Source organism: Haemaphysalis longicornis, unplaced genomic scaffold, assembly GCF_048455015.1.
Source record: "Haemaphysalis longicornis isolate Haplotype H1 unplaced genomic scaffold, Haemaphysalis longicornis Haplotype H1 scaffold_3, whole genome shotgun sequence".
Taxonomy (NCBI): Eukaryota; Metazoa; Arthropoda; class Arachnida; order Ixodida; family Ixodidae; genus Haemaphysalis; species Haemaphysalis longicornis.
In genome coordinates this window covers 190,826,416-190,853,949 of record NW_027526335.1, presented here as the reverse complement: position 1 = coordinate 190,853,949, position 27,534 = coordinate 190,826,416, and the positions used below count along the sequence as shown (strand labels likewise).

The window sequence follows — 27,534 nt, the reverse complement described above, 5'->3', positions numbered from 1 at the left end:
GTGGAGACGACGGCCGACAGTAACCCGAACCGTACCGATGTTGTCAACGTGAACACTGCGAACCGTTTGGAGCTCTACTTGCCGGCGCAGCAGACAGATGTCTTGACGTTCACGTCCCGGACGGGGAGCGAACGAAACAGACAGATGCGACCGCTTTGCGCCCACCATGACGTCCGCAACCAGACTAGCGTGAGGCCAGAAGCTCCTCTCGAGATCTACTTCTGTATGACGGTGGTGCAAGAACCCGTTTCGTCCAACGCTACGCACGACGCAGAGAAGGGCTGCCTACCTCGGACTGAACAAGACCAGACGATCAAGAACAATTACGTCCCGAAAGTCCTTGTACAAGAGCAAGCCGTCGTTGCAGCGCAAGATTCGTCAGACCAAAAGGCTGAAGATTGGGCTGAACCAAAGAACTTGCAAGAGGGTGCCTTCTACAAGGTAGCATCGAGTGTCCCAACACAAGACGGGTGTGAAAAACGTGAGGCTACGCCTGCTACAGACAAAAACGAATGGGATGCTTCCGCTCAAGCAGGCGACGAAAAGCGTGAGGCAAAGGACGTTAAAGAAAACGTAGAAGCCACATCGTACGTGTCCGAGTACATCTTCGTTGCAGGGCTCATGAACAGCGTGTCCTTACTTGAGGTTTTGGAAACCCGTCGTAGCCACAAGACCGGCCTCGCAGCTGCGCTACACTCGCTGCACAAGGGCTACCGCAAAAGCGAAAGTACGAGAGCTGCACAGCATCATCTTCAGCAAAATAGGTACATCACCGAAGGACTGGAGACGTTTGAAAGACCTTGGAGCGAGTTTTGTTGGCGACCGCTTCAGCTCGGCGTCCCTTGGCTCTCCTGAAAGCGGCGAGACGGCGCAAGCACCGCTGGAAATGGAAGAGGAGACGAAGTTTGCCAACAGCTTTTCCTGTTTTGACCTGAATAGAAAAGCAACTTTTAGGATTGTGGACATATTGTTCGTCGTCGCCCCGATTCTCTCGCGGGCGGGAGTGGGATATGTCGTCAGTCGTTGAAGCAGTGTAACCTAAGATTACGGCGCCCGTGTCAGATGAAACACTAGCAGGCTATCTTCTCCCACTGTCGCGCTCTACTCGCTAGACACCTGAATAGAGGCATCAGTCCGTCGAGAAAAGGAACGCCGTCGCAATTCGCTCTAGAAAAGTGACCCACTTTTTTTACGAAGTGTAAATGATCCGCGCGCTCAAGATGGAACTACGACTCAGCGTAGGCAAGCGTCTACCCAACAGGAGCGGCTCATCTCGCACCGCAACGAGGAGTCCAAGCTATCACTCAAGCTCTCGGATGACCTAGGAGGCCCTTTGCGCAAGCATCATCCAATAAGGAACGTGTTACAGGACGCAGGAAGGGATCAGTTTACGCTGCAACGCTTATGCCAGAACATTGAAGGACGCTGCTTCTACCCTTTAATAGCAGACGTGAACGTTGCGCGCGCGGGAGTGTGTTGAATCTCCCGATGGGTACGCGTCAATGATCATCATCACCATCATCATGTAGATTTCCCGTGCGAGTAAAGTTGCGTCCTCCCCGCTAAGGGCAGCCATGGCACAGGTCTGCCTTGCGTCGTTCTTCCGCTAAAATAGGGTACAAATGAGTACAAATGAGTGTACTCACGAGTGAGTACGCCAACTTATGCTGCTGGGGTTCAATGACAACCCCATTCCCTTACCCCGCGCACATGTTGTGGAGGCAGAGCGCACCTGCAGACGTGGTGCAGTTCCCGCTTGCTGGTGACCAGCGTGATGTCCTCTCCCTTGGCGACGCTCTCCAGGGACACCAGGCAGCGCTGGTACTGGTCGTTGGTGCAGCGCTCCGGGGACGTCGTCCCACCACCACCCGCTGCGAGGGGCGAAGACAAGTTTGCCCAGACATTACAATGGGTCACACCAGCGTGTACATCACTTTTAAAAGCAAAAAAAGTGGGGCGACCAATTTCTCTCGGGAAGGAAGCAGCTTGAAAGGGACTCTGCAACACTTCCGATCAATGCTTTCACTCTTTCATTCGCGTCTGGAAGCACTGCGAAAGTTATCGCCAGCACGGAGCGTCCCTGAGTGATTTGCTCGTCGCAGCAGATGCGCCTTCCGTTTCTGCATTGCTTTTGTGGCTTTCATTTTAAGGAGTCCGTTCATGGCTGCAGCTGCAGGAAAGCCGGCCAGCTGCCGCTGCACCGCTGTAATGACATAATTCAAGTGCTCGCAAAACGGCAAGACCCGGAAAAAAGAGAAAAATATTCTGAACAAGTTTTTAAATAGTCAGATGGGCATGGAAGGGTAATTTTGAGCTGAGGTACTTTGCGACCCTGCAATCTAAGCACTGATGTGCTGGTTGACTACATGTTCTGGAAGCATTTCAGATTTCGAAAAAAACTTCAAAAAAGTGTTCCAGGGTCCCTTGAACTTGGACGAACACAAGACAAAAAATACGGGATACACCGCGGTTCACCATGCAGGACACGGCGGCGTGTCCTGTATTTCCTCGCGTTTGTGTTCGTCCAAGTTGTGTAAGTACCAAAGATCAGGGCCATTTTACAAGTTTTTTCCCTTTTTTCTTAGTTATTTTACATTCGATAGAAGTTATGTGATAATGGTCACCTCTGTTACGTTGACGCATTGTCTTTTTAATTTTTAAATGGGTTACCGTCACCTGTTAATTGTCTCAGTTAGCGAAAAACGGGGAGTCACCAGATACGTTTAATGCAAGAGAGTGGCCGGAAGTAGTCAGCGAACAGCGTTGGTGCGAACTGTCGGTAATTCTCAGTGGGTGGTAGGTGTCGGCCGAATTGATTCATTTTTTTATTTCATTTTATTTTGGCGAACGCCCACGAGTTCTTGTGATGGCAGAATACGTTACTCTCCCTGCGGCAGTTCGCTGAAGATTCAAGCATAGCCCCAAGCATTTAGGACCTGGAGGAGCCCTGCATCCCCTCCCAAACAGCCACCTCTTTTCTTGGGCTACTGGCAACCTTTTGCCAAAATGTAGATTTGCATGTACATAATTTTTCGCGAATATCTTGGTAGAGTGATTCTATAAATGCCGTATGCTAAGGTGGACAGTCCCTACCGGAGTTATATGAAACAACAAAAATAGCCGTTTAAAAAGCGTGTGAAACATCGTCTGAGTACAAATAAGTAGCGCCGTCGCTGGAAAAGTACGTGCCATTGGAAAACGAAAAGCTGCGTACTCTGACTACAGCACTACTTTAAAAAGGCGTGTTCTAGGTAAAACTCGGCCAAAAGGTCTACATATGACTGGTTTCGTGACACCATACACTCAGCAACAATAAATTCAGCAGGACAGAATTCAGCGATGAAAAATTCAGCGGCATAACTCGACCACCTAACTCAGCAAAAAATGGTGCTCATGCGTCTCCCACCATAAGAGAAAGTTTAAGTGTCCCCGTAGTTTTTTAAGCCTCAAAGTGAGGAGGATGTGCCCGCGAGCTAGCAATTCATAAACATTGTGAGTCTTCCTGCAAGGAGAGGCCGGCACCGGTGTCGATTATCATGGTGTTCAAACAAGTATATGTGCCTTCAGCGCAGGGACGCTGGCATTCTTAAAGCCAAGCTTTACTACAATAACACTGAAACACAGGCGAGTCCTTTAGTCCTTTAGTCCTAGTGTTTTGTGCGCTCAAGTTACAGTCATGAAGCTTTAATAATTTGTTCTGTTGTTTCGCCATAGCGGAGAATTTAACCATTATTTGGCCGTAGGTGCACCGTATCCTTGGTAACCCATTACCTAACTCGCCGGGCTGAACTCCGCCTGAGGCCGCGTTCGCTAGCAGCTGGCGCTGCCGGCAAGGCGCATGCGCTCCTCGCAGCTGAGTAACCGCCTGACCACGTGACTTGCCGAGCTTGGTCATGGATGAGAGTGAGGCCGGGACGTCTTCTCTGAGCGTTGTGAGGGAGGTGGAGGCTTGAGCCGTGGTCGGCAAACGGCCTCTGACCACCCCGCGTCACCCGATGAACTTCTTCACTGGAGAGTCCCCGGAAGCGCAAGCGCGCGAAGAATGCCAAGCGTCTGATACCGACGAAGATCGAGCCGGTAAGCTCAGAAAACTCCGGAAGCGGAACGACAACCCTACAAAAAGGCAGGCCTTGGACGAATAGTAAAATAATTACACCTAAATCGAAAGTTAACGAAGTGAAACCTGTGCACTTAAAGGAGCCATGGAGACAAAATACAAGTTCGTTTTATTCGGAAGATTTCATGTTTATAGTGCCCCCAGCGCTTGTCCGAATGAAAACGATGCTTTATTCACCTAGAAATTAATCAATTTAAGTTAAAAGTCTGATTTTCCCGCTAAATCGTGTCTTTTCGTGGTCTGCAATGCAATCACAGGAACCGACCGCTCTGCAGCCTACGGTCCCTTGAATCACACGACCGCCGTACAGGGTGGAGTAACGTATACGCTGGCGCCGCTATTTTGGGTCACTCGCTTGCAGCCGAAGCAAGTCATTGTATCAAAACCGCGTTAAAATTATCGCCGCAACGTGGTTAAATATCGAAGTTTGAATCACCTTGTCTGTTTTGCGTTGCTGGGTCACGTAGGAAACCAAAAGAACAACGCGTTGAGCACGTTGACTCAATTGCAGCGGCACGGGACCGCTCAAAGGGTGTCTCCACCCTGTACGGCGGCGCTTGCATCGAGGTTCTCGCACGTTTGTTTACGTTACTGAACCGAGATGGCGCCACCATACCGTGGCAAGCCGTTTTCGCCATTTGGTTTGTTTTTGACCGGATTTAAACCTGGCTTCTTTTTGTTGTGGGAGAAAATCGTTTCGTGAGACATAGTGCTCGCTCGACAAATACGGTCACGTAAGACACCGTTGCGTCAATCAATCGGCCAGCGTTGTCTGAGACAACCCCGAAGCACCGCAGTTCTGTGCAGCTAAACCAAACATCGTGCCCTCAGTACCAACAGCTGTTCGCATCGGTACTTCTATGTTTACAGATGCCTTCGAAACTTACACTGTTTGTGCCACCATTCTTACGGCTTTAAAAAGAATGTACCCTACATTTAAACGCAAATAGCTCGTTCGGCAAGCTTATAAGCTCTGCCTAATTTGCGTTTGCTTTTGCCGCCCTCCGCCAATCGCAGAGCTGTCTGGTATGATATCATAGGTTCTGTTGCGGGAAATGAGCTAGTGGGTCGCATCGCCGTTCCCATTTTTCCAAATTATGTACCTTAGTTGAGCGAAGTTTAAGTTAAAAGTGGTGTCAGTATATTTCTAAGGCAATCTTTTGAATGAACCAAACTTGTGTTTCCTCTTCATGGCTCCTTTAACCACGCTAAGCCAAGCTGTCGCTGTGGATATCCAGGGTTATCTGAGCTAAGCCGCAGCCATTTTTTAAGCGTGTGCTTGCATTCTTAACATTGAAAATTCGGGTTCCGGGTGTACACATAAAGCCTGTCATTCAAGGGCGCATGCCATTGTGCAATGAATGTACCGGTGTATTATAGGCCAATTGCACTGAAACTTACGACCTCTGGAAAACCTCATTTCCGCATATTGAGCGAGTAAATGTTTATTGAAAAGGAGAACAGGTCGGCCTGAGAAATTGATCTTGGGCCTGCTACTTCCCTCCGGGGCTGAGGGTACTGGGGACAGAAAGAGAAAGGAATGAATATGGGAGGTATGGGAAAAGACAATAAAAGCGACAAATGAACTATGTACCAGCAGTAAAACCAATAAACGTCTCACAGCAAACGGGGCGCAGAATCAGATGAATACAGTTCACTTTTCAGAACATCACTATCGTCCATGAAAAAAAAAAAACTACTGAGACATTATTCCGCAGTCTGTTAATTTTTTTCGCAACCTAGAGGCGAGAATCCAGAGAGGAGTCACCAAGAAATGTAAGACCTAACGGTACAAAAGACGACAGAACAGATACGGGCACGCACGACGCAAGCGACCTAAAAAGTTCGACGCCTTAGAAACCCACATTGAGAAGCGCGTCCAGCAGAGTTACACCGCTTCTCATGGAGGAAAGAAAAAGTTAGGAGAGGCCCTGACGTCACGTTTGTGAAGCCACACCCGCCACGTCGATGACACCATTGAGCCCCACACTTTTTCCCACTCTCCTCTGCTGTTTCCGGTTTGATTTGACTAACATGGCGGCTCTCCCGCTTCGCAACGAAAAGAGCTTCGTCGCGGATTCCTCGGTGCGATGTCATTTTCTAAGCTGTTGATTTCGCCTTCAATTTGCCCATTCTAACCCTCACCCAAAGTTTCAATCGAAAAACGGCCTTCGTTTTTGAGATATAAGAACGATTTTTCAGCTCTTAAGCCTGGCGAAGTAGCGTTTGTCATCGTCATAGCAACAGGCTCGCGGGATTACGAGTGGCTACTGCAGTGTCTGTTCGTAGATGGCGCTAGGGATCAAGGCACCCAAGTAATTTTAGGGACCTTAAGGCACCCTACGCACGGCGTGCGTCGCGTATGAGTTGCAAACTACATGGTCGTGGACTAGGTACGCTTTTCACGTTTGCATACGTGAACTCTGTACACTCGTGAAACTAAAACGGTCTAATCTAAACTCACGTGAATAAGTGGCTGCAGTAGTTTGCAAGATGCCTCACTGTTGCGTACCGGGTTGCCGGTAGCACTCGCGGTTGCGCCACTTTTCCCAGGTAAGTATATTCGCCCATGCGCTATTTGTCGAGCAATACGGAAGCACTACGTGTCTGCCTCACTTTGCCTTGTGTTCGCTGAGAATAGATTCCCAACTGAAACAAATCACCGCAGAAAGTGGGTCGACGCTGCCGAAGCTGTCAACGCGCACCTTTTCACCGGCATAGTGATAAGGATGAAAAACCACTGCGCGAATCGACGAGATATCGCCACAAGGTAACGGCAACTATGCTCACCGACCACGCCAATCATTAACCATCGGATGTTGCCTTCGAAGCAACATTAGACCACAAAGGAAGTGTCAGTAGAAGAAACGCTGGGAAATCAGCTGTAGTGAACAGATTGCAGACGACGACGACGCCCCAGCGGTACAGTGAACTAGAATTCTAGTTCACTGTACCAGCGGCTGCCGCACTGTGTTGCCAACGTAGCGAGGAAGCCACAATCAAAGTGCCGTAAAAAATTGCCCGTGGCATTTTGCCAGGTTTAGCCGCCGCAGCCGTGAAATTTAGGCAACACTGTCTATGGACCCGCCGCGGTGGCTCAGTGGCTAAGGCGTTGCGCTGCTGAGCACGAGGTCGCGGGTTCGATTCCCGGCCGCGGCGGCCGCTTTTCTGATGGAGGCGAAAAGCAAAAACGCCCGTGTGAACGAGATTTCGGCGCACGTTAAAGATCCCCAGGTGGTCAAAATTAATCCGGAGCCCTCCACTACGGCGCGCCTCATCGCCTGCGTTGCGTCGGCGCGTTAAACCCCACAATCAATCAATCAATCATCAACACTGTCTATGGGCTAAGAAAAATGACGTCACTTCCTTCACACTTTTCGCAATGCATTGGGATGCTAGGGGCCTCTCCTGAGTATTCTTTCCTCCATGCCGGTTCTTAATAATAAAGGTGCGGGGGTGGCCGGGCTGGAATGGAACTTTTGATTCATGGCTGTTTGAGGCATGCATCCGCCGGCAGGAGCTGCGTCATCTGCTACGCAGGTGTTTTAAACGCCTCTGGCTGTTTACAGCGGCGTTTCACGGGACATGAATCATGTCCCAGTTGATTTTGTAGTACGTACTACAACTTCGAACTAAGTTTGGCCGAGGTGAAATTTCAGTATAGCTAGCCTTTGAGCCTACCGTACACTCTTAGTCGCGTCCCGGATGGCGTCCTATATATATGCGGTGGGCAGTCTCAATACCGTGATATAAGAGGCCCTGACAGGCTTCTTTTCCGTGAAAAACCTCGGGCGGTTGCAGCACCGTTATATGCTGCGCCAACGGCCCATGTCATGGCTATAAACTATAGAAAGTGACGCAAAAAAAAAAACTTATATGAGAGCAATCTTGCCTACGGAGTCACGAGCTAACGCTGAACTCTTACCACCCTGTAGTTCACTATTTACACGGCACTTTCTCGGAAAGAAAACATTAATTTATTGGGGCGGAAGAACTGCGTGAATGTAGCCTGCTTCATGGAGCACAACGCATTGCTGGTGACTGCTTGCTCCACGGTATCTAAACAGTCGACAAGCACAAGACCGCTGCCCTCAATAGCACTGCAGTATCGCCGTAGAAGGGCCACGGCAGCGACGGCTTCGCTCGTGCTCGGAAGCGGTACGGAGTCCGCGGCGTCTTCGACCGACCGGAGACACGCATCGATACAAGCGAATAGCGGCGAACCCAGCGAACGGAGCAAGTACGGGCAGCGAGTGGCGCGGACTTGAAGTTCGGTGACACCGTAGCCCGCAGCGCCCAATGTGGCGCTTTCGGCTCCAACGGCATGCATGCGTGGAGTTGGTCCACTCTGCCACGGCCGGTTTGGACCATGGAGGAAAGAAAAGTTTAGGAGGGAGCATCACGTGACAATCGTGAAGCCTAGTCATAAAAAATAAAAAGGAAAGACTGATGGGAGATGTTCTATTCACGTGACAGGCAAGCGGTAGTTCTTTGCGCCTCATGTGGCCCTTCGCCGACGCTGCGTGCGTGCGTCTATCCGTTTGGTTGCCGGGCCGTCCGCGTATTTGAGTTTCGGCGACGAGTCGTTGCGCGCAGCTCTGCCTGCAACCCGGAACGCGCAGCGGCCTGATCGTGCGGGCAAAGTGGTCGGACGGGAGAGACAGAAAACATCTTTGTTTACTGAGCTTTCGGGCCCGTCGAAGTTCACGCCGCAGTCGAAGAGTTGTGTGCCGCCGCCGCGTGCAGAAGTAGAGATGATCTTTTCAACTTTGCCGCTCAGGCAAAGTTGAAAAGATCAACCATTTCAACCCTTTCTTTAACCATTTATTGCCAAGGCGCAGTCAGTCCACAATTCAGCAAGGTAATCCAGGTAACCCAGGCGTAATCTAGCATTCGTTTTTTTTTTTTTTTTCATATACGTATCGCACCGATCGAGCGGTCCTCAGCGGACAAACAGCCGGCGTACTGCTTGCTACGCGAGGTGGTCACACCCAACATAAGGGTTCTGAACCGTTTGTTTTCCAGTGCACTGAAGTAGATAAAAACGTACCACCGCGCCGGAGCACCGAAAATGCGAACGTATGCAAAAGCGCGCGCGAGCTAAACCAAAGCTAGTCTCACCACGTCCCCGCCGACACGACACTCGTTACGCGCGATAACTCAGCAGAATGCCAAACGCAAACGTCACAGCACACCTGGCAAACACCGCGCAGCTGTAGGCCGCTCCATGCTTGTGAATGTTTACGGCGGCGCGTTCGAGCGATCCAACGTCAGAAGTGAAATTCGGCTTGCAGCTCGTGTGGGTGCTTCTTAAGAATGCGATCGAAGTCTCGCCTTGCTTTGAACAACGACAGCGGCAGTACTTCCACAATACGAAGCTTGGAGCGCAACGCTGGCGAACAATCTTGTACGGCGCCTTCGGCGACGGCGCTCGCCTCCATCTCCACCGGCATCCAGCCGGAGCCACTAAATGCTACCGCGGGCCTGAGCGTGGTGGATTTTCCATAATGCATAGCGCGTGAGGAGCCCGAGGAGAGGAGAAAGCGGCTTCAGAGGAGGTTGGCTTGCCGAAGCTGGGCCGCCTGACGTCATGCTCCCTCCTAACATTTTAAATGCGAATGCATTGGTTTGTCTTGCTCCGTTGGCCGGCGTGCGCCTGCATTCCTCCAGCGCGAACGCACGTGAGCGCGCGCACGTGCACTCGCGCCTCGTAGTTCTGCCGTCGTCGTCGTCGTCGTAAATGCGAATGCATTTCTTTTGCCGTCGTCGTCGTCGTCGCACGTGCGCTCGCGCCTCGTAGTTCTGCCTTCGTCGTCGTCGTCGTCGTAAATGCGAATGCATTTCTGGACGCGGCTATGGAAAGTGTGCGCGTGCGCTCCAAACCCTAAACCCTCTGACCCCATAGTCTTGGTTGGCGACTTCAACGTTGACGTGCGCAAGAAGAGTGGCGAGTGGCTGGTCGAGTACATGCAGACCAGGCACTCTATGCATTGTCTCTCTGCCGGCTTCGACACGTGCCCCACTACCATTCACGGGAGTTGCATTGATCTGGTCTTTACGCGAAACTGTGACGCGCGCATGCTTCTCAAAGACCCTTTGACCGTGCACTTTAGCGATCACAAGGCAGTGATTGTGGCCGTCAGGTACAACGATAACACAAACAGGTGCTGATAAATAAATGATTACGTTTACACTCTCGTCATTAATTACGCCATTACTCGCAACACAGTCATCGGTGCACCCAATGCATTCGCATTTCTGCACGATTCCCTTCGGGGAGGTGCGGGGGAATTTTTTTCTTCCTCCATGGTTTGGACGCGCCCGAGCTCGCGCGGGAGTCGCAAGCGACACCCGCGCCACCGCTGCGCGCCAATGTTTGCGGGAAAGCCTGTCGCATGCCTAAGGAGAGCGAAAAATCCCACGCGGGAGAGTTCGATATATCCATTGTGAGCAAAATCGCGTTCGATATAAAAAGTATTAATGCATCTAATTTTTGCCAGAATTCTAGAAGGTTTCGATATAGGTAATAATTCGATATATCCGTGTTCAATATAAGCCGGCTTTACTGTAGCATACAGCCTGACGCCAGGAAATAAATAAATAAAGGGGGGCAATCGGGGAGTTCCGAGCGATATGTGTGGCTTGCGGCTCATGCGCGTATTCCTCCTCATACAATAACCCGCTAGCTTCCTTCGCGGTGGCCGTCGCCGTGCGCCCTACGACGCGACGAAAGCCGAAAAACATTTTAAAAAATCTTGCGCGCACATGCGCAGTTGGAGTGGAAAAAAGTTCGCGCGCGGCGAGTTGTGCGTGGTCCGGTGATTTGTCTCTATCGCACACGTATGTACTCAGTATGAAGGAATTTCAGCGCGGAGCAAGTCGGGGTCCCGCGCTTTCACCCTTGCTCTGCGTAGTTCATACCCAGTTCTGCGCGTTCACACTTTCTTGACCACGTTCGCTTCCGCTGACATCAAATGTGTGCTTCAAGGTCGGTGTAACAGTGGAAACAACTGCGAATGCGATGGATTTACTAGGGCCACGGGGAACGCAAGCCAACCAGCGGCGCCATGTCAAGCCGGCTGGTGTGTGTATTACGGGCATAGCCCGGTTGAACACGAGCGGATAGGTGAGTCCCTCGATTTCTTTTTTTTTTCGTGGGGTGGGGGAGCGCAGATAAGAATTAGTGTTTGCAGACAACTAGTAAGGGCCACGAAATTATGCCTTTTTCGTCGTCGTAAGAAACCCGCGTCAGAACCGTTCTCCGATACCCGTTGTCGTACGGTAAAATTGACGTGCTTTATAGAGAGAATTCGGTTTCCCAGTGCGGCGGCTGTCTCGGGATCCCGGCGAAAAATGAAAATGCTTGCACATGTGAGGTACTTCCGTTGCCGTAATGAGTACCATGGTGCCATAAAGAAATTGCATTTTTGCAAGCGTTTTGTTGTCCGGTCAAGGCACATAAAACCCAGTTTGAATTTTGTATTTTTCAATATTCCATGGCCACTGCTTGCAATTTTCGGTAGGCGTAGCGAAAAGTTAGGTAACGTTTTCTCCTAAGAAGGTTTTTGAGTCATTTCGGCTAGTGAATTTTCTGGCACATTGAGTAGTGTAGATTCTGTGGCGATTTGTAAACTTCATTACGGTGCGTTTAAGTGGTAAAGTTTTCACATGATGCAACATTCATGAGTAACACCAGCCCCCATCATGTTGTGTTCGGCTGGCAGTCGTGTGTCTGGAGTGTCGACTCGCGGTTTGCAGAAACACGATAGCATTGACAGCGCCACCGCGGCGCGTCGTCGGCGGGGAGGTCGCTCGAAGTGATGGCTTCTAATGTTCTTACAGATGCGCTGGCTGTTTCTTGGTGCGCGCAGTTTACCTATGCTGCAGCAAAAGGTATTGCTAGCAATTTTGTTCCATCTTTCATAAAATGGTTTGCGCCATACTATTGGTGGAAATTGTTTCATAAAAAAGAAACTTGGGCACATTACCTTCCGTATGTAACAGCGAACAGAGTTTTTTTACGACGTCCAGTTGACGGGTCGGCGTCAAATAAAATATGGCAACGTTTTCTCGCACGACTTCGCACTGAAAGAGGGCTCTGCCTTTCTATGTATATGAAGAAAACGTTCCTTTGGAGAGCCTTTGAATCTACTAGCAGTATGAAAGAAATAATTGCCTAAAATACAGTCTTGCCTGATTTATCATATTTTCACATATCTGCTAAGGCGTTGGTGATACTTCTGCTGCGCCCCTTCAGGCGATTCTGTTATAGCGCCGATAAATAACGCCACCATTTTGTACCTCGTCACCTTTTCCCCTGCCGTTTCTTTTCTTCACATTTTTTGAAATGTTTACGACGCTGTTTCCATTCCAGTGCGACGAAATTCCAGAAGCAGCAGCTCCCGGGTCAAAGATTGCTTGGGGCGATTCTACATTGGTCATCTACGTCATCGGAAGTGGTGTACCTGGATCATAATTGAAGCCCGGAGAAAGTACTTTCTCTTTGTTTGGTGATATATTACATTAAGGGCATGAGATACCCGTCATCTTTAGGCCAAACGTTGGGCGTTATACAGTCAGTAGACTGCAAAAAAGATGAGTTTCCTCCCTGTTTTGTAGGCAGCAAGCCGCTGAAAATTCTGGGAAAAATGAAAACAATAATTTTATCTCGACAGGTCCTCATTTGCTCTTCCACAAGAAAATATTTTCATTGGTGTATTCTATAAGGGCAATCTGCAAATATTTGTATTTGTTATTTCAGTATAAGTCTTTCGTGTTCATATTTGTATTTTGGATATCAAATAAAAAGATATCAAATAAAAACATCGTTCCTTCGACATGGTGTCATTTATGTAATTTTCCTCTCACACGTGTGCATGCTCATGAATTCGAGAATGACAAAATACTTAACATTTGCATACCCAACTCAGTTCTCTGTTCGTGCCCCAAGCTTGTATGAGTAGACTATCATTTCAAGATCCCGATAGGTTTAAAGTATACAGATACTTGCTTTACAGCTTGGCTTGCAATATGGCATTATGAATATAGGGTGTTTTATTTCATGGCATGTGCACTGAGGCCTGATAAATCAGGTGGAAAAACACTTAGATTATAAAGATAAAACCTCATTGTAGGAAAACTGAGGTCATGAAGATGATCCAGACGTGCACAAATTACAAATGTGTTAGTGCAATTGCAGCCATTGCAACCCATTTATTGGTGGCATTGTTTTATACGGTCTAAACTTCAGATGCACATGGGTGCGTTAATGCCCAAGTGCTATGCTATGCCATAGCTTTTGGTGAACCCCCTTCAAGATGTTGAAAATGCTGAACACGACCTTGCGCTTCCGCGTACAATAATATAACTCGTTAATAACGGAAGCGCAAATGAAATGAGGCCACTTAAAAAACTTGCAGAAATTCAGATAATTGTATACTAATGCGCAGCATTCTAATGCCGCTTCTCTTGAGTGTGAGTCTTCTAGAGCCAATTTTTTTTTGTTTTCCTGTACCATATAATGATCACATGTGTTACTTGCGCCAAATCTGCATTTTTTGTAAATGAAGGGCGTTACACGGCTCCCCATTTTCCATAATTTTTATATTTTTCTTGTTTTTTAGTTTTTCAAAATTCTGTTCGACCAATTATCTCCATCTACGCTATTACAAGTGGAACTTCCGCAGAATCTGCATTATTTTGGAAATGCAGGGCGTTATAGGGTTCGCCATTTTCCGTGATTTTTTATATTTGTCGTAATTTCTAGTTTTTCAAAATTTCATTTGACCAATGATCCCAAGTTACGCTATTATAACGATTAAAGGTGAAACTTCCTCGAAACCTGCATTTTTCTGGAAATGCAGGGCGTTACAAGTTACATGGCCGAGCGCTTATCCGGTCTGCGCGAGAAAACGCTATGATATTCTTTGTGTGCCGGCGATCCATCAAAAAAACGCAGTATCTAGAGGGGCGTCCGACGGCTCCTTACCTAGGCCTTGGAGCGCCGTCAACGCAGCAATTCTGCAGGCATCGCGACACAATGTTATACAGTGTGAGTGATTCAATATTGGTTCATTACGTTAAAAGATGCGTAGTTTACTACCGCCCCCCTATTACAAAAATAAAGGGCACGACATGTAACCGCACCATCAGAACCGCTACGACGAGCATAAAAATTTCAGTACGCAATTTCATGCTTGGTATACTTGCCACTTGTGACGATACAGCTCTTATTTCCGGCACGACAGTGCGCCTTACGTGCTAGGTATTTGCTAGCATTGCGATAGGGCACTTTCCGCCCGTGACCAAGAATACGTTTGCTAAGGAGGCAGAATAGCTGTGATCAATTGCATTTGCATCGGTGGAATAAAGCCCTGCACGGCGCATTAGCCCTCATTCACACAGCCGTTTTTCACCCCGTCACGTCACCGTCACGTCACCGTCTTCCGTCATGGGCGACGGTTTCGCGGGCGATTTCTCGCCGAAAACAGTGCGACGGTGACGGGAAGCCGAGCTCCACGTTTCCGTTCCGTCAACGCGACGGGACCACGCTCCGTGGTAAACCAGCGTATCAGAAAACAAATTTTTACGGCTACATTTAGCGAAAAGTGAGCACCCGTAAAAATATAAGCCATTTTCTCTACTTTTCAGATTACGCACGCTCAATTCCAAGCTAAATTGATCACTAGGCAGACGACCCTGTACTCTGACGAAGAGCCCCAGTACGAACGCTACTCCGTTTACGTCTCCGTCGCGGTATCTTGACGTGACGGTGCTGTGACGAAGAAGGTGACGGCTGTGTGAATGAGGGCTTATACTGTTGGAGCGGGCACACAGCATGACAAAAGGTTTCCGCTCGTACCAATGTACTTAAATACCCGCAAACCGTAGTATTATGCCTCTTTGGTACAGCGATTCAAAAACGGCGGGCTAGATAAAGCCACTAGTTGCCAAATCTACTATTTTAGACTCCTGCGTGACGCGCTACAGCATGCAGTATACTTATAAGCCCATGTGTGCACTACCCAGAAGCCCGTGGGTCATGGCGCAGTGGTTATGATATCCGCCTCTTCACGTGTGGTAGTAGACCCAGGTTCGATTCTCCGTAGGGTTGTGTGCATGTGCTTAGGTGTACTTTGTGTGTCTTCTATGATGTAACATGTGTAAGAGCATTCGCCACGGTGGGCTAGCGTTGGCCTGTCAATGCGAGCGAAAAAAAAAACGAATAAAACCAACTCTGATCGAGTGGCTTTTTTTTTCTTTTTTTTGGTGAAAGGCAACACGGCCGCTTATTTGAGGGCCCATATGATTTGGAGGCCGCTTAGTAAGCGGGAATAGATTAGCATAACGGGCCGCGTAGAAAAATTGCGGCCCGCTAAACACACGGCCCGGGTTTAAGTGGCCCCCTGGTTAGGCCGCCCTCAAGAGGGCCGCTTAAACGCCGTGCCGCGTGTTCAGTGGGCCGCGTGTTTAGCGGGCCGCTTGCGCTCGAGGCCGCCTGAACCGCCACTTTATAAGAGGCTTTAAATTGACGCGGCGGCCCGCCTGCATGCGGGTCGTATAACCAGAAATTGACTAAGAGTGATAGAGCTACATGCCGGCAGTGCAGCACACACCTGAAGAGCTGTATTGGAAAATGCTTTCTTGAAGGGCTAATCAACACAACTATTTAAGTCAGTCAACTAGTCAAATCAATCAATCAGTCAATAAGTCAGTCAGTCACTGAGTCACTCACTCACTCACTCACTCACTCACTCACTCACTCACTCGCTCACTCACTCACTCACTCACTCACTCACTCACTCACTCACTCACTCACTCACTCACTCACTCACTCAATCAATCAATCAATCAACTCCAAGGATGTGGACTCGCAGAAAATGACTATGCCAGTATGTTAAGCCACCAGCACGAGTCAGCGACAGCCAAGGCAAACCACTGCCTGGCAACATCAACCTTTCGAAGTGTAAAACCTCTTAATCGAGGTCGTAGAAAAAGGTGCGTGTGAACAAAAATACGCGTAGCTAGGGAACACCCAGAATTACCGCTGTGTGGCGCTACAGGCCGGTATATTTGGGGGCGGGTCGTCGTCGGCTATCTTGCACAACCAAATTGCACTGCTCTTACCCAATTGCTGCCAAACGCATCCACATACGCGAATTAACTTTCGGTTCAATGCGTGAGCGCGTATGATTGAAATTGGAAGCTTGAGGTCGCCGGGTTATGAATATCGGCGATAAACTTGGCACAGAGCCTAGAAGGGAATGAGCGGCGCGGCTGCTCGACGAATTAATGTACATTTATGGGCAAGGGAACTGCAAACACAGAATAATGAACTGGAACGCGCGAAATAAAAAAAAAATACTTTTAGTGCAGATCGAATAACGACGCGCTGTTGGCGTGCTTGGAAAGCCGCATTTACGAACGTTGTTACTGTAACTAAATCACACGTGAATTTTACCTGCATGGAAAGAAATAGCGTTATTTGTGTGTTTTGGTTCATATTTTCGTGTTCTCATTTCTAGTGTATATGACTGTACATAATTGTGTAGGCTTTAAATGGGCTAAATATAAGAGAACAAAGTAGACATCCAATAAACTATTGATAATGAAGGTAACAATTCAATAACCAATGAAGCAAAAATAAGAAAAAAATACGCTCAAAAGAGATACGGTTACCCTTCGTGGAGTGCCTCTGAGTTTTTTACTGAGTGGTTGACGAAGAAAAACTATTGGTAGCACCTAAGCTTTCTGATTTTATATGAGACTGCGGGAGCACCACTTCTGCCTGAGTTGGGAAATCATCCGTGTCGGTTGGTACTTTGACATTGCTGCCGAAGAGAATCGGGGAATCCGTCGACCATGAGCCTCTACGGCTGCTCTCATTGTCGCCGGCAAATCCCACTGAGTGGGGTTGTGATAACTGGAGATTGGTAGTTTGAATGAATGAATGAATGATTAAAATCTTTATTGAACAACAGGTGCTGCAGTTCGGGCACCGCCCGGTGGAGTGGATCTTGAGTCCGGGATCACCTGGCCCTGGCTGCTTCTGCGGGCCCTGTTCACCAGGTCAAGCTGGATTGCAGAGTCCTGGCTGGCCAACCTCGCCGTCCACTGTTGAATGGAGGGATTGGAAATTGGTTGTAGACCAGTGCTGGCCAGTAGTTACAGGTGGCTTGATATTCAGTTGGATATATGGCATGGAGTACGGTGCGATGTGGATAGGGGTAGGTTTGGAGTCTTCGGAAAGTGGTAGCTTCTTCTATTGTACTTGAACCTATTACCTTTATAAATGTAGATAGGGGAACATTCGCCGTTGGTGCCGGTAGCGGGTCAAGATGTCCGTGTAGCACAGGAGAGGTTGTGGATGAGATGCCAGGGGTGACGACAGCCGCACCTAATTGGAAATTCGTGAATCAGCTGTAAGCTCATTGCCACCGGCACTGATTTAACGTAAGGGGACGTTAACGCTAAGCCTATCTACGCACCAAGCAACTTCAAGCTCATTGTCTGTTAAGCTGTCGGTACCGGTGGATGACGGTAGACCCAAAAGGGAGAAGAACACAAAATACAACTTTGTTCAATTAGAAATAAACATTCCTTGGAAACTAGCTGTGCTGCATTCCAGCCACGAAAGACGTTTTTAACGAGAAAAAAAAAACGCAGCAGAGTTGAAACAGTGGAATTTCGCGCTAAAGTGACGTAATATGGCCAGGAGGGAAGTAATATTGGCCAGCTATAAAAACGTACTTATTTGCGTGTTAGCTGTACGTTAGCATTCAATTGATACGATTAAAGAGAACTAGATGCGCCCCTACAATCGCCAAGTCATGTTTATAGGTGTTAGATTTGGTGGCCGCCAGTCAGAAACAGAGTCTCTGCCATCAGCGAAAAATCGCCGGAAAGTAGCCGGAAAGTCGCCACTGCTTCTTAAGTTTTCTTTCGCTTCTGTTTTATTTACTTGATGTTCGCACTAAAATTGGTATCCTTGTTATCGTGACAAAGCAGTCTGTTTACTGAACCATACTTGTATATTTAGTCTTCATGTACCGTTTAAGGTGTGAAGTGAAGGCAGCGTCGGGATGATGATGTCAGGTGGCGGTATATCGCCGTTCGCTGTCACACGTGAATTTTTCAAGTGACCGTTCGCTTATGACGGCTGTTCTCACCGTCACGCACATGTCCCAGTGCCACGGAGTGGGTACGTTGTGGACCGGTTGCAGTCAATAAGAATTTTGGCGACTAGTCGGGCTACGCTGCCCTTGAAACGCCGCTTTTTCGGCAGCTGAGCCCAATGATGCGCGAGTGAGGCTCACAGATTGAAAATGAGTAAGAACAGGAGAAATATTAAACCCACTCTGTGCAACGAACGTTGATCCACTGTGTTATGGAGTATTGTTCAAAACGTGGCGTCAGACTAAGCAAGGAGATTGTCTCCCTGAAAATAATCACAAAGAAGTCCAGCCAGGTAATCGAACTCAGCCAGATGCCCGCTTTCCGACCACCGCATGTAGCAGACGACACACGCGGCTGGTGCATGTGCGTTAGTTCGCTCAGACGGCGCGTATGGAAATTTGCCACGAATAGCGGAGGGGGTCAACGTAGCCAACTCACGCGACGACGCAGCCGCTTGGTGCAGGCCTGTGCAAGCATCTCGCGGGAACAACGAAGAAAAACAATTAGAGCGGCCCCAGCTACCATTAGTGCGGCGCACCCGCTTTTTTATGGAGACCCGGTGTTGTCCCGGAAGTGGAGCTCTACAGGACTTTGGGAGCCGTTTTAGCAGACTAACATTCGGCGAATGAAAGGGTCTCTTTGCGTCTTCTGGGGCTGCGGTCGGGTAAATACTGTTTCCTTGAGTAGTCATCAGGCGTACTATTAACAAAGCACGCTGACACGAGCTCCATAGTTGGAAATCGACGAGCCAATACTCTAGCAACGACCACAAGCATCTCAGCAAGAAGCAAAATATTCGTCTTTAGGTCACTGCACTCGTAGAAGCCATCAATAGCGAGGCGACCTTGGCGCGCGATATCGAAAACAGAATAAAGGAATGCCTATAGAAGCCCGAAGACGACCTTCCTTTAGAGACACTTATGGTGCGAAATCTTACGCGCTTATTACGGGAAGATAAGATGCGAAGTGCTGTCGCATAGGGTTGTAATTATTAGGTTGTTTGAGGAGAAATTTTATTATGATTATTTTTGGGGGGCGTCGGGATAACTCGTAGCTCGTCCAACTTGGCTGCATTGCTCCCCATTTCCGGTCCTTCATGTTGACGAAGCTTTAAAAAGCGCATGAAGACAAAATGCAACTTTGTTCCGTATGATACAACTAGGCGTTGGCCGCCGGTCACTGAGCTCCATTCTAGCCACGAAAGACGTTTTTTTAACTGAACAATCGCAAGACATATTCAACCCCTTTCATATTTCGCGTCATAGTCACGTAATGTTGGCAGGAGCGATGTGTTATTTACCAGCACTACATCATTTTTACTTAAATATTTCTATGACTAACAGCGCTTTAACATTCAGGTAATAGGATCAAAAGGAACTAGATGCACTACTACGTTCTCCCAGTCATGCTTTTTGGCCGTGCAAACTAAACATCTTTACTCCCTTTTTGGCCAAATAGGGTGCAGAATAAGTCGAAACAGGGTGTCGGGAGGCCAGTACACCCTTTTTATTGAATCTGAACACCCTTTCTCTACCTCTACACCATTTTTGTGTGTAAAAAAGGGCGTTGATCAACTTTAACACCCTTTGTTTTGTTTCGGGCGTTGAAAGGGTGCGCAGAAGGTGTGCAGCTGTTCATTGAATGAGGCCATGCATGCATGCACGTATAATTGCCCTGTAAAGAACAAGACGTCCCCTCATACCCTCCTGTACTCGTGAGAAATGTCCAAAGCAAAAAAAAAGTTGCTCGTCTGCAATGATCGCTCGTTTCCATGTGAGGTGCGCCCACGGTGTAAGAATATTCTTACACCGTGGGTGCGCCTCATGCCCCAAGTTTAGGTTTGGCGCGTGAAACATCAATTTGAACCTTTAAAATTAAAAACACTATAGTTGTGTGGCGAGAAGGGTGTTGACCGACTGTAACACGCTTGGCTTTCTGTAGGGTGTTGAAACGGTGTGAAATAGGTGTTCATGTATTCATAAGCTAATCTAGTTTACTATGGTGTTGCTAAGTTTTGCTACGTTTTCTAGGCTTTGCGCTGTTCTCGCTAAGCTAGAACAAGTGCTGAGGGGTGACGCCAAGTTTAACCGGATTTTACACGGCTCTTCCTGTGTGTGCCCCACACTGACAGTGGATCCATGGGGGAAACAAGCTAGGTCGACCCCCAGCTATGCTGTTGCTCCAGTCTTGCACAACTATTGTAAGTTGCGCCAATTTTTTGCGTTTTAGAATCCCAAAACGACTATTACCTTTGAAATGGTATAGTAAGAGTTGCGCATGCGCTTGCGCCTTCTGTAATCCCACTCGAACACGCTTCAAAGCCGGTTTCACTGTTATAATATGTTATCTGCGGTGGTGCACCCTTCACAGGGGGCGCACTTCTTTTTCTCTGTCGTTTTTTGCTAACGCCACCGAACCTAGTTCTAGCTTAAACAGCTCCACTGTTAATAAATTACAGCAATTTATATTGTGTTAAAGATTGTAAGGTGCAAAATATACCCCGCTTGTATACAATGTTCTGGCCACCCGTGTAAACGGGTATAAAGTACCTCAAAAGTTGGAGTCTCTTACACGATTTTTCTCAGTTGGCGGTCTTTTCTTACACCCTTTTTTTACACCTTTTTTCTTAGTTTCCAACAGCCTAATTTGTAGCTGTACAACCTTTTGTGAAAAAGGGTGTTGAAATAATGAACACCCTTAATGCGTGTTGAAATAATGTGTAATAGGTGTTTGGTATATAATTAAATTCTATGACTTATTGAACACAATAACTCCTTCGCGATTAAAAAGATCTTGCAAATCCGCGTGCTGATTTTTATATGCTCACACTAAAATGCATAATCCAAAATGGGCGCTAACATATTTTATTTTTGCAACAAGCCCACCGACTCCATCGGAAGACTTTCCTCTGCTGGCTATAAAAGCAAGAAGAGCAGATGTAAGTATGCACTAACTGTCCGCATGCATCCTGTTGATTTTCTTGATGAATTCATTTGCGGTCCAAGTGTGGCTTGTATGTGTTGAATGTGTCTGTATGTCATGCTGCACTCTCGGCCTATCCACACCGTCGCGCGTAGCTGCACTGCCCAAACCCTTATTTTAGGGTGTTGAGCAACCTTACACTCCTATTTTAGGGTGTTCACACGAACACCTTTCTTCATCCTTAGACCCTTTTTTAGCCAAAACACCTTTTAAAGGTGTTCGCTTTGGGACAAGATTCTTACTCCCTTTTCGGGGCAAAAAGGGCTTAAGAAAGTTTAGTTTGTGCCTTAGGTCACACTCTCTCCCCTTAGCTGTAACTTCTTTCCAACCTGTTTTTATTTTTTTGCGCATGCGCGTAGGGTTGCTCCGGAGGAGTTTTCTTCCTACACAGGACCGCCGGATTTTCCTTACACCCAGCCATATACAGCTTCGTCTTAAAAAATTACGGACAGTTTGCGCGCCAACCACAGAATTTTATGTGGAAGCAGCATGCATTTCTGCTTATGAAGTATTGCCCAAAACACTAAAAAAGGGCACGGGATACTGACCGGGTAGGTGACACTAGTATGCTTCAGAGTACACACAAACAATACACATTGGGGGCACAGATCTCTTGTGGTCGATTCTCTTATCGCTTGGGATCTAATTGACTGATTTATTTCATGAGCGCTTCGTGCACCAAGCTTAAAAGCATTTTGCAACACATCTCACCGAATATGTATCCATCACGACAGCCTTTATAGATAGCGGCCTGCACAAGCTCGGAGATTCCATGCGCCAAATTTGTTTTAGGGGCGAAGCTCCTAAAGCCATGGGTCTGTCCATCCATTGTGTCTCGTGGTACGTGACCACCGCATGCTTTCGGGGATGTCGCAAAGTGGGCCGCGTTGCGCGCCCAAGAACCGGCTGCAACCGGCAGCGCAAACTCGGCACCGGGAGCGCGAGCTTGTCTGTGTTCGCCAACGGAGGCGCGAGCGCACGTGCAGTGCGAGGTGGAGATCACGCAAGAGATCACGCCACGAACGCAGGCAGTCGTTCTCGGAGACCGAACGAGACGCAAAGACTTTTGCTCGTTTCCTCTAGTCTTGTTCGGGCACAAGTTCGCCCTAAATAAAAGTTCTTTCTTTACCGTTGTGTCCCATCCTACGTGACAAATTGTGGTGGAGGTGCGGGGTAGTCCTCGATGGCGCGGGGTCTTTCACCAGGCCTGGGCCTGGGAGCATTGACTCCGAAAATAAAAGTTGATTTGTACAATGTACGCACACAGTCTTACGTCTTTCTTAATGATGTAATGGGCGAACTTTCACGGGAGAGTTACGGTTACCGATGATCTCCCCCTCTCGAGCTTCGCCCCACTTATCATCATTCATTCCGTGGATATGGCGTGATTTTTTTTGCTTGTTTGCCTCTTTTAGTTCTTTTTAACATCGCTGCATAGGATTGGGCTGAATTGGATCCTTGCTCGTCAAAATCGTCTGCTGCTCGTTCGCTACATACGCGCTTGCTCGGCCTGCGATCGTTGTTCTTCAGTGTTTTTCTTGGTCCGCCACACTTAGGTTTTGCCAGTTGTCCCTAAGGGCAGTGGACACGTACTGTGGGCTCACAGGTGTGCTTATATGTGGCTGTACTAGGGTTCACTAGAAAGATGTGAGTGGGGACGAACGCAGCGCTCTCCCTGAGGCGGCGCTGGTCGAATGGATAGAGGGCGCTGCGGGCGAAGTGCCTTCTTGCCGACTGAGCGCGCCGGATCACATCGGCGACACTTTTTAGCGTTTAATTCGATTTTTTTTTGTGAGCACTTACCGACAGCGGGGCAGCACAGAACGTGTCAGGATAAATTCAAAGTAACTTATAGAGTCTTCCCAACAAAAACGTGCCCTGTTTTTTTCTTTTATTTCTGTGTTCCCTCGTCACTCTCAAAGGTAAAATGCAATGAACAGAAGAAGACAGGCGGCGCTGCGTCCACTCTTACTGCGCCTGTGTTATGAAGTCTGTCGATTCAACTTGTCATTTCGCTGCAACATCAAAGAAGCCAATCGACGAATCCGGTAATATTTCAATTTTACACAAACTTCCAAGAATGAAATAAAGCTTTTTTGGATGTTGCGGCGATCGTCATTCGACCAACGGTGTGTCTAAAAAGTGCGTACCGGGACTTCAAAGCGCAATTTTCGCTGCTAATATTATCATTTTCTTTGCTACCGAAAGAATGTCATCTGGCTCTTTTTTCGACACTCTCACTATACAGTCGACTAAACCTGTGCTTCAGCGCATCCATGTGTTGTACCGGACTCCAGGCGTTGACAAGGTAAGAGAGTAAAGGGAAAGAAGAAAGGGGCCTTGCAGGCGTCGGTTGCCTTCTGGCGGCGCAAGGATTAAATTACGCTGGTAAATTACGTCTAACTACTCAGGACGGGACGAGACAGGGAGCGTGCAAGCAATTCCTGTCGTTTCTCGCAGCATTGCCTCAACATAAATTGGTAAAAACTTCTAATCAGATACTTCCAATCGGCATTCTCTATACGCCACTTCTTCTTAAGCTAATGATGCATTCAGCAACGCCTACGCTGATGTTTTCCGACGTAAGCTTACTGAATAGTCTCCTTCATACCCATTTACTTTGCCCAAATATGGAGCCCGAACCGATCACGCGCTCCTACATAACGATGGGGAAATGGCCATCCACACAGGGAGAACACCTCGGAATGCGTGATTCACTGTGATATCGTCACTGATTCATCAGTTTCCACCCGAGAGCTCAAGCGGAATCATACGTTCAGTGCATATACCGTATAAATCCAGGACAGTTATCCTTGACCTGTCCGCGTTACATGGCGGCAGCGCCAGAGCCTCCCCGGGATTTCGGCTGCAGTCGTCGGCACACACGCCTTCGTGTGCAATATCCTGCCTACCTGGCACCTTTCACTGCAGTTATTCGCAGCACCAGTGCTACGTAACGCCTTCGGCAATCCGCGCACAGTATGGAACCTTGGGGGTTGACCCGTCTTGCTTCGACGAGTTCGCCTCGGGGTGGCACTCATGCCGGCTAACGAGGACCTGGCCACCTCAGTATTATGCCCCATTTACATCGAAGTACCTTTTCTGCCTCGTTCATGTCAAAAGAAAGTCATCTGAGATCCCTTGGTGAGGATGTGTCCTTCCCAACAAAACCTACGCCTTGTGCACCTCGCCTCTTGCAGACCGCGCCCGGCCGTCCGCCAGATTTCCTCATATAGATAATGTGTCTACAACACGGCTCCCTGCTCAGAATCTTTCTATAATCCAATGATCGGGAAAGCTTTCGTATGTGTAATTCATTATGCCCTATGGCAAGCTTGAACAAAAAAATGAAACTCGCCCAGTGAAGCCTTGAGCAGGGCTTAATCACAGAGCGAGTTTCTTTTTCTTGACATACCTTGACGCCAAAGCTCGCTGTCGTCACGAACATTCTGTCAATGAAAAACGCGTTCCCTATATTTGGAACGGCTCAGTGACGAAATTTAGTTACTTATACCTCAGACAAAAAAGATTAATGCAATATGGCACCCCGTAAAAAGCCTAGCAGCACTTTTGCCTTCCCTCAGTTGAACTTCTTCGCAATGTCAAAAAAGTTCGTTTTTCTGTGCCTTCGTAAAGTAAGCCGAAAAAGGATCACAAACTGCGGCTGGCCCATTAGGGCCCCCAAGTAGAAAAGTGTCAAATTTCAGCTTGTTGAAGGATCTTTCAGAGCCTGCGATAGAAACGGCTATAATAAGCACCACTTGAATGGCGAGGCAGATATGGGAAAATACGCTGTCACATTACCTGGACAGTGTGAAGAACAGGATTAACCTGCGGTTTTCTGGGACATTCCTGTGCCCGGTTAAGCCTGATCGAAACTAGCATACGCGTTGTGCCGAAGCCCCTGCTCTGCTTGCGGGTGCAATTTCGTTTGAATAAAGAAGCCCCCTCGTAGCTCTATTAAAAAAAAATCAGCTAATATCATAATGGCAAATAAATCAGCGGCCTAGCTGGCCTCGACTGATTTTCTCTATACTGTTGTGCGCTCACCCGACTACATGTCAGTGGAGTACTGAGATTACGAACGGCGATAACATCGTTACTCTTTCTTTTTGGTAAATGACCAGTGCAACGGAAGTTTCGCTGCATGCACTATTTGCGCGTAAAAATGACGTGCCCGTGCATTGCACCAATGAATCGCAACGAGACAAATCCGAGGTCCCAAGCACTTGATAATAATACGAAAGTATTATTATCATATTACTTTCGTAAATCATAATACTTTACTAGAGTATGATTATCATAATAGGGAGTTGATAGAGTAAAAGCTCGTTATTTCGAACTGGGTGAATTCGCACTTCCGGTTATTTCGAAATTACGTTCTGGTCGCGGCCCAACCCTGTATATTTTAATGGGGGAAAACTCCCGATAATTGCCACGCGTCGGTTTGCAGAACGGTTAATTCGAAATATCATGTCCTGGTTTCCTTCGCTCCTCGCCGAAAAAGTCGGCCCAGAGTGATTACGATGCGTTGCAAATCCAAACCAAAGCAAATTTACTACAGATGCAAAGCAACGAAACAGAAAAACGACAGCGCGGCGCGCGCGCGCTACGCTCCTGCAACAGATCATTTCGCTCTACAAAGGGCGCGCCGCCACCGGCGCCAGTTCTCCGCGCATGCCATTATTATTTACGAAACATTATTTACCTAATCACCAGCCACAAACGTGTAGTAGCGCCCATGATTCGCGATAATGAGTCCAGAGGTGGTCTCTTTGAGTTCTGCCCGCGCAGTGTGGCGCTATCTCTATTCATTGTAGCGCCCTCGTGCTATTTCGAACTCCGCTTAATTCGAACAGTTTTATGTTTCCTTTCGACTTCGAAATAAGGAGCTTTTACTGTAATATGAAAGCATTGATATCGAAATGAACTCCGCTGGGTCTCCAGTTAAACGGCCCAGCAAAACCTTCTGCGCCTCGCACTGGCCCCCTGCTTCCCTGGTAATTGGTGCGCCGCTGGAAAAGAGCAGCTGAAGCGGCTGGTCGGTGCACCGCCGTGTTGAAATCAACCTGGCTTAGCAGGCCGTCTCTTTCCCACGTGGATCTGGCATGCGGGAGCTCTTCGAGTTGTAACCGCGGAGCTGTCGTTAACTGGCCGTGATGTGTGCGGTGTGCGACGTCATCAAAAATTTCCAGGTTATTGTTACTCCTTCCGTTTACCGCGGACATGAGCACGCGTTTTACGAAGAGCATCCGGCGTCATCCAGGCTTGGGCGTGGAACTCGCGAAAAATACCAAGAAAACGGTTCACGTTCCCCCGCGTCTCAAATGGGGGAGCACCGGACAGCTCGCTCTAAACAGATCGCGAAGCCGGTTGCCGCCGGTTCTAGCACGTACTGATGCTTTCCACTTTGGGATGACTAAAAAAGCCTACGGACAAAACGATCCGGGCGCGCCAGTCGTGTCGGAGAAGACGACAATGTAGATGAATATGGCGATGACTATACTACTACCACAGTGAAAAACGACAACAAATGTAAATAAACAATTTCATGCCCAATGCCATGCGTCGTGGTCTGTCCTTCAGTGATTTCATAGAAAGAAATCATCCAACTTCGCTATGGTTCAAGCCTTGCACGACTTAGTGCAAGCTTCGCCAATTTTTTATTTTATTTCCAAAGCACGCGCAATAGAGCACGTCGTCGCAAAATGGAATTTAGGCACTGGCATGGACGCCGGCGCCGGGCTCTTCGCTTAATAGGCCATTTATTGCTTTAACATCAATAATCGACTTAATGCGCTCTCGAACAATATTTTGAGCATAATTATGATATATTTAAAACGTGCATGCATGCACATCCACAGAGATGACTGGCACCGGCAACATAAATTGAACCCTTCAAAATCCAACGCCTTGCATTTCCCAGGTAATCCCGTCTTGCATGTAACTTTCCGACTTATCTCTAAAGCTTTTGGGCCGCTGTTTGAATAACCGGAAAACTCGCGAGTGATAGCCCGGAAAAACGCCCCTACCCGAAGCTAATACGTAATTGGGAACGTCTTAAGAAGTGAACGAGTGGTTTTAGGGCTTATGCTGGCAAAGCAACTTGAATTTGACATGATGGTGGCAGAAAAACACCCACGCAAAAACACCCACGATTTAAAGCGAAGCTTTATACTTGAGCTTGTGCACTAACTCCATGGCTTACATGTTTTCAAGGTGTTCGTAGTTCGCTGCGTCGTTATTAACGCGTCGCGCAG

At 48.1% G+C, this 27,534-nt stretch overlaps 1 protein-coding gene across 1 annotated transcript in view; it reads right to left on the bottom strand.

Annotated features, from left to right (window-relative positions):
- The window catches only part of LOC144175609 (uncharacterized), a 274,730-nt gene that overhangs the window by 21,953 nt on the left and 225,243 nt on the right, over positions 1 to 27,534 (bottom strand). The window contains exon 2 of the mRNA XM_077704666.1: positions 1,733 to 1,871. Within this exon, the coding sequence (XP_077560792.1) occupies positions 1,733 to 1,871 (139 nt within the window). The remainder of the gene's footprint in view (positions 1 to 1,732; positions 1,872 to 27,534) is intronic.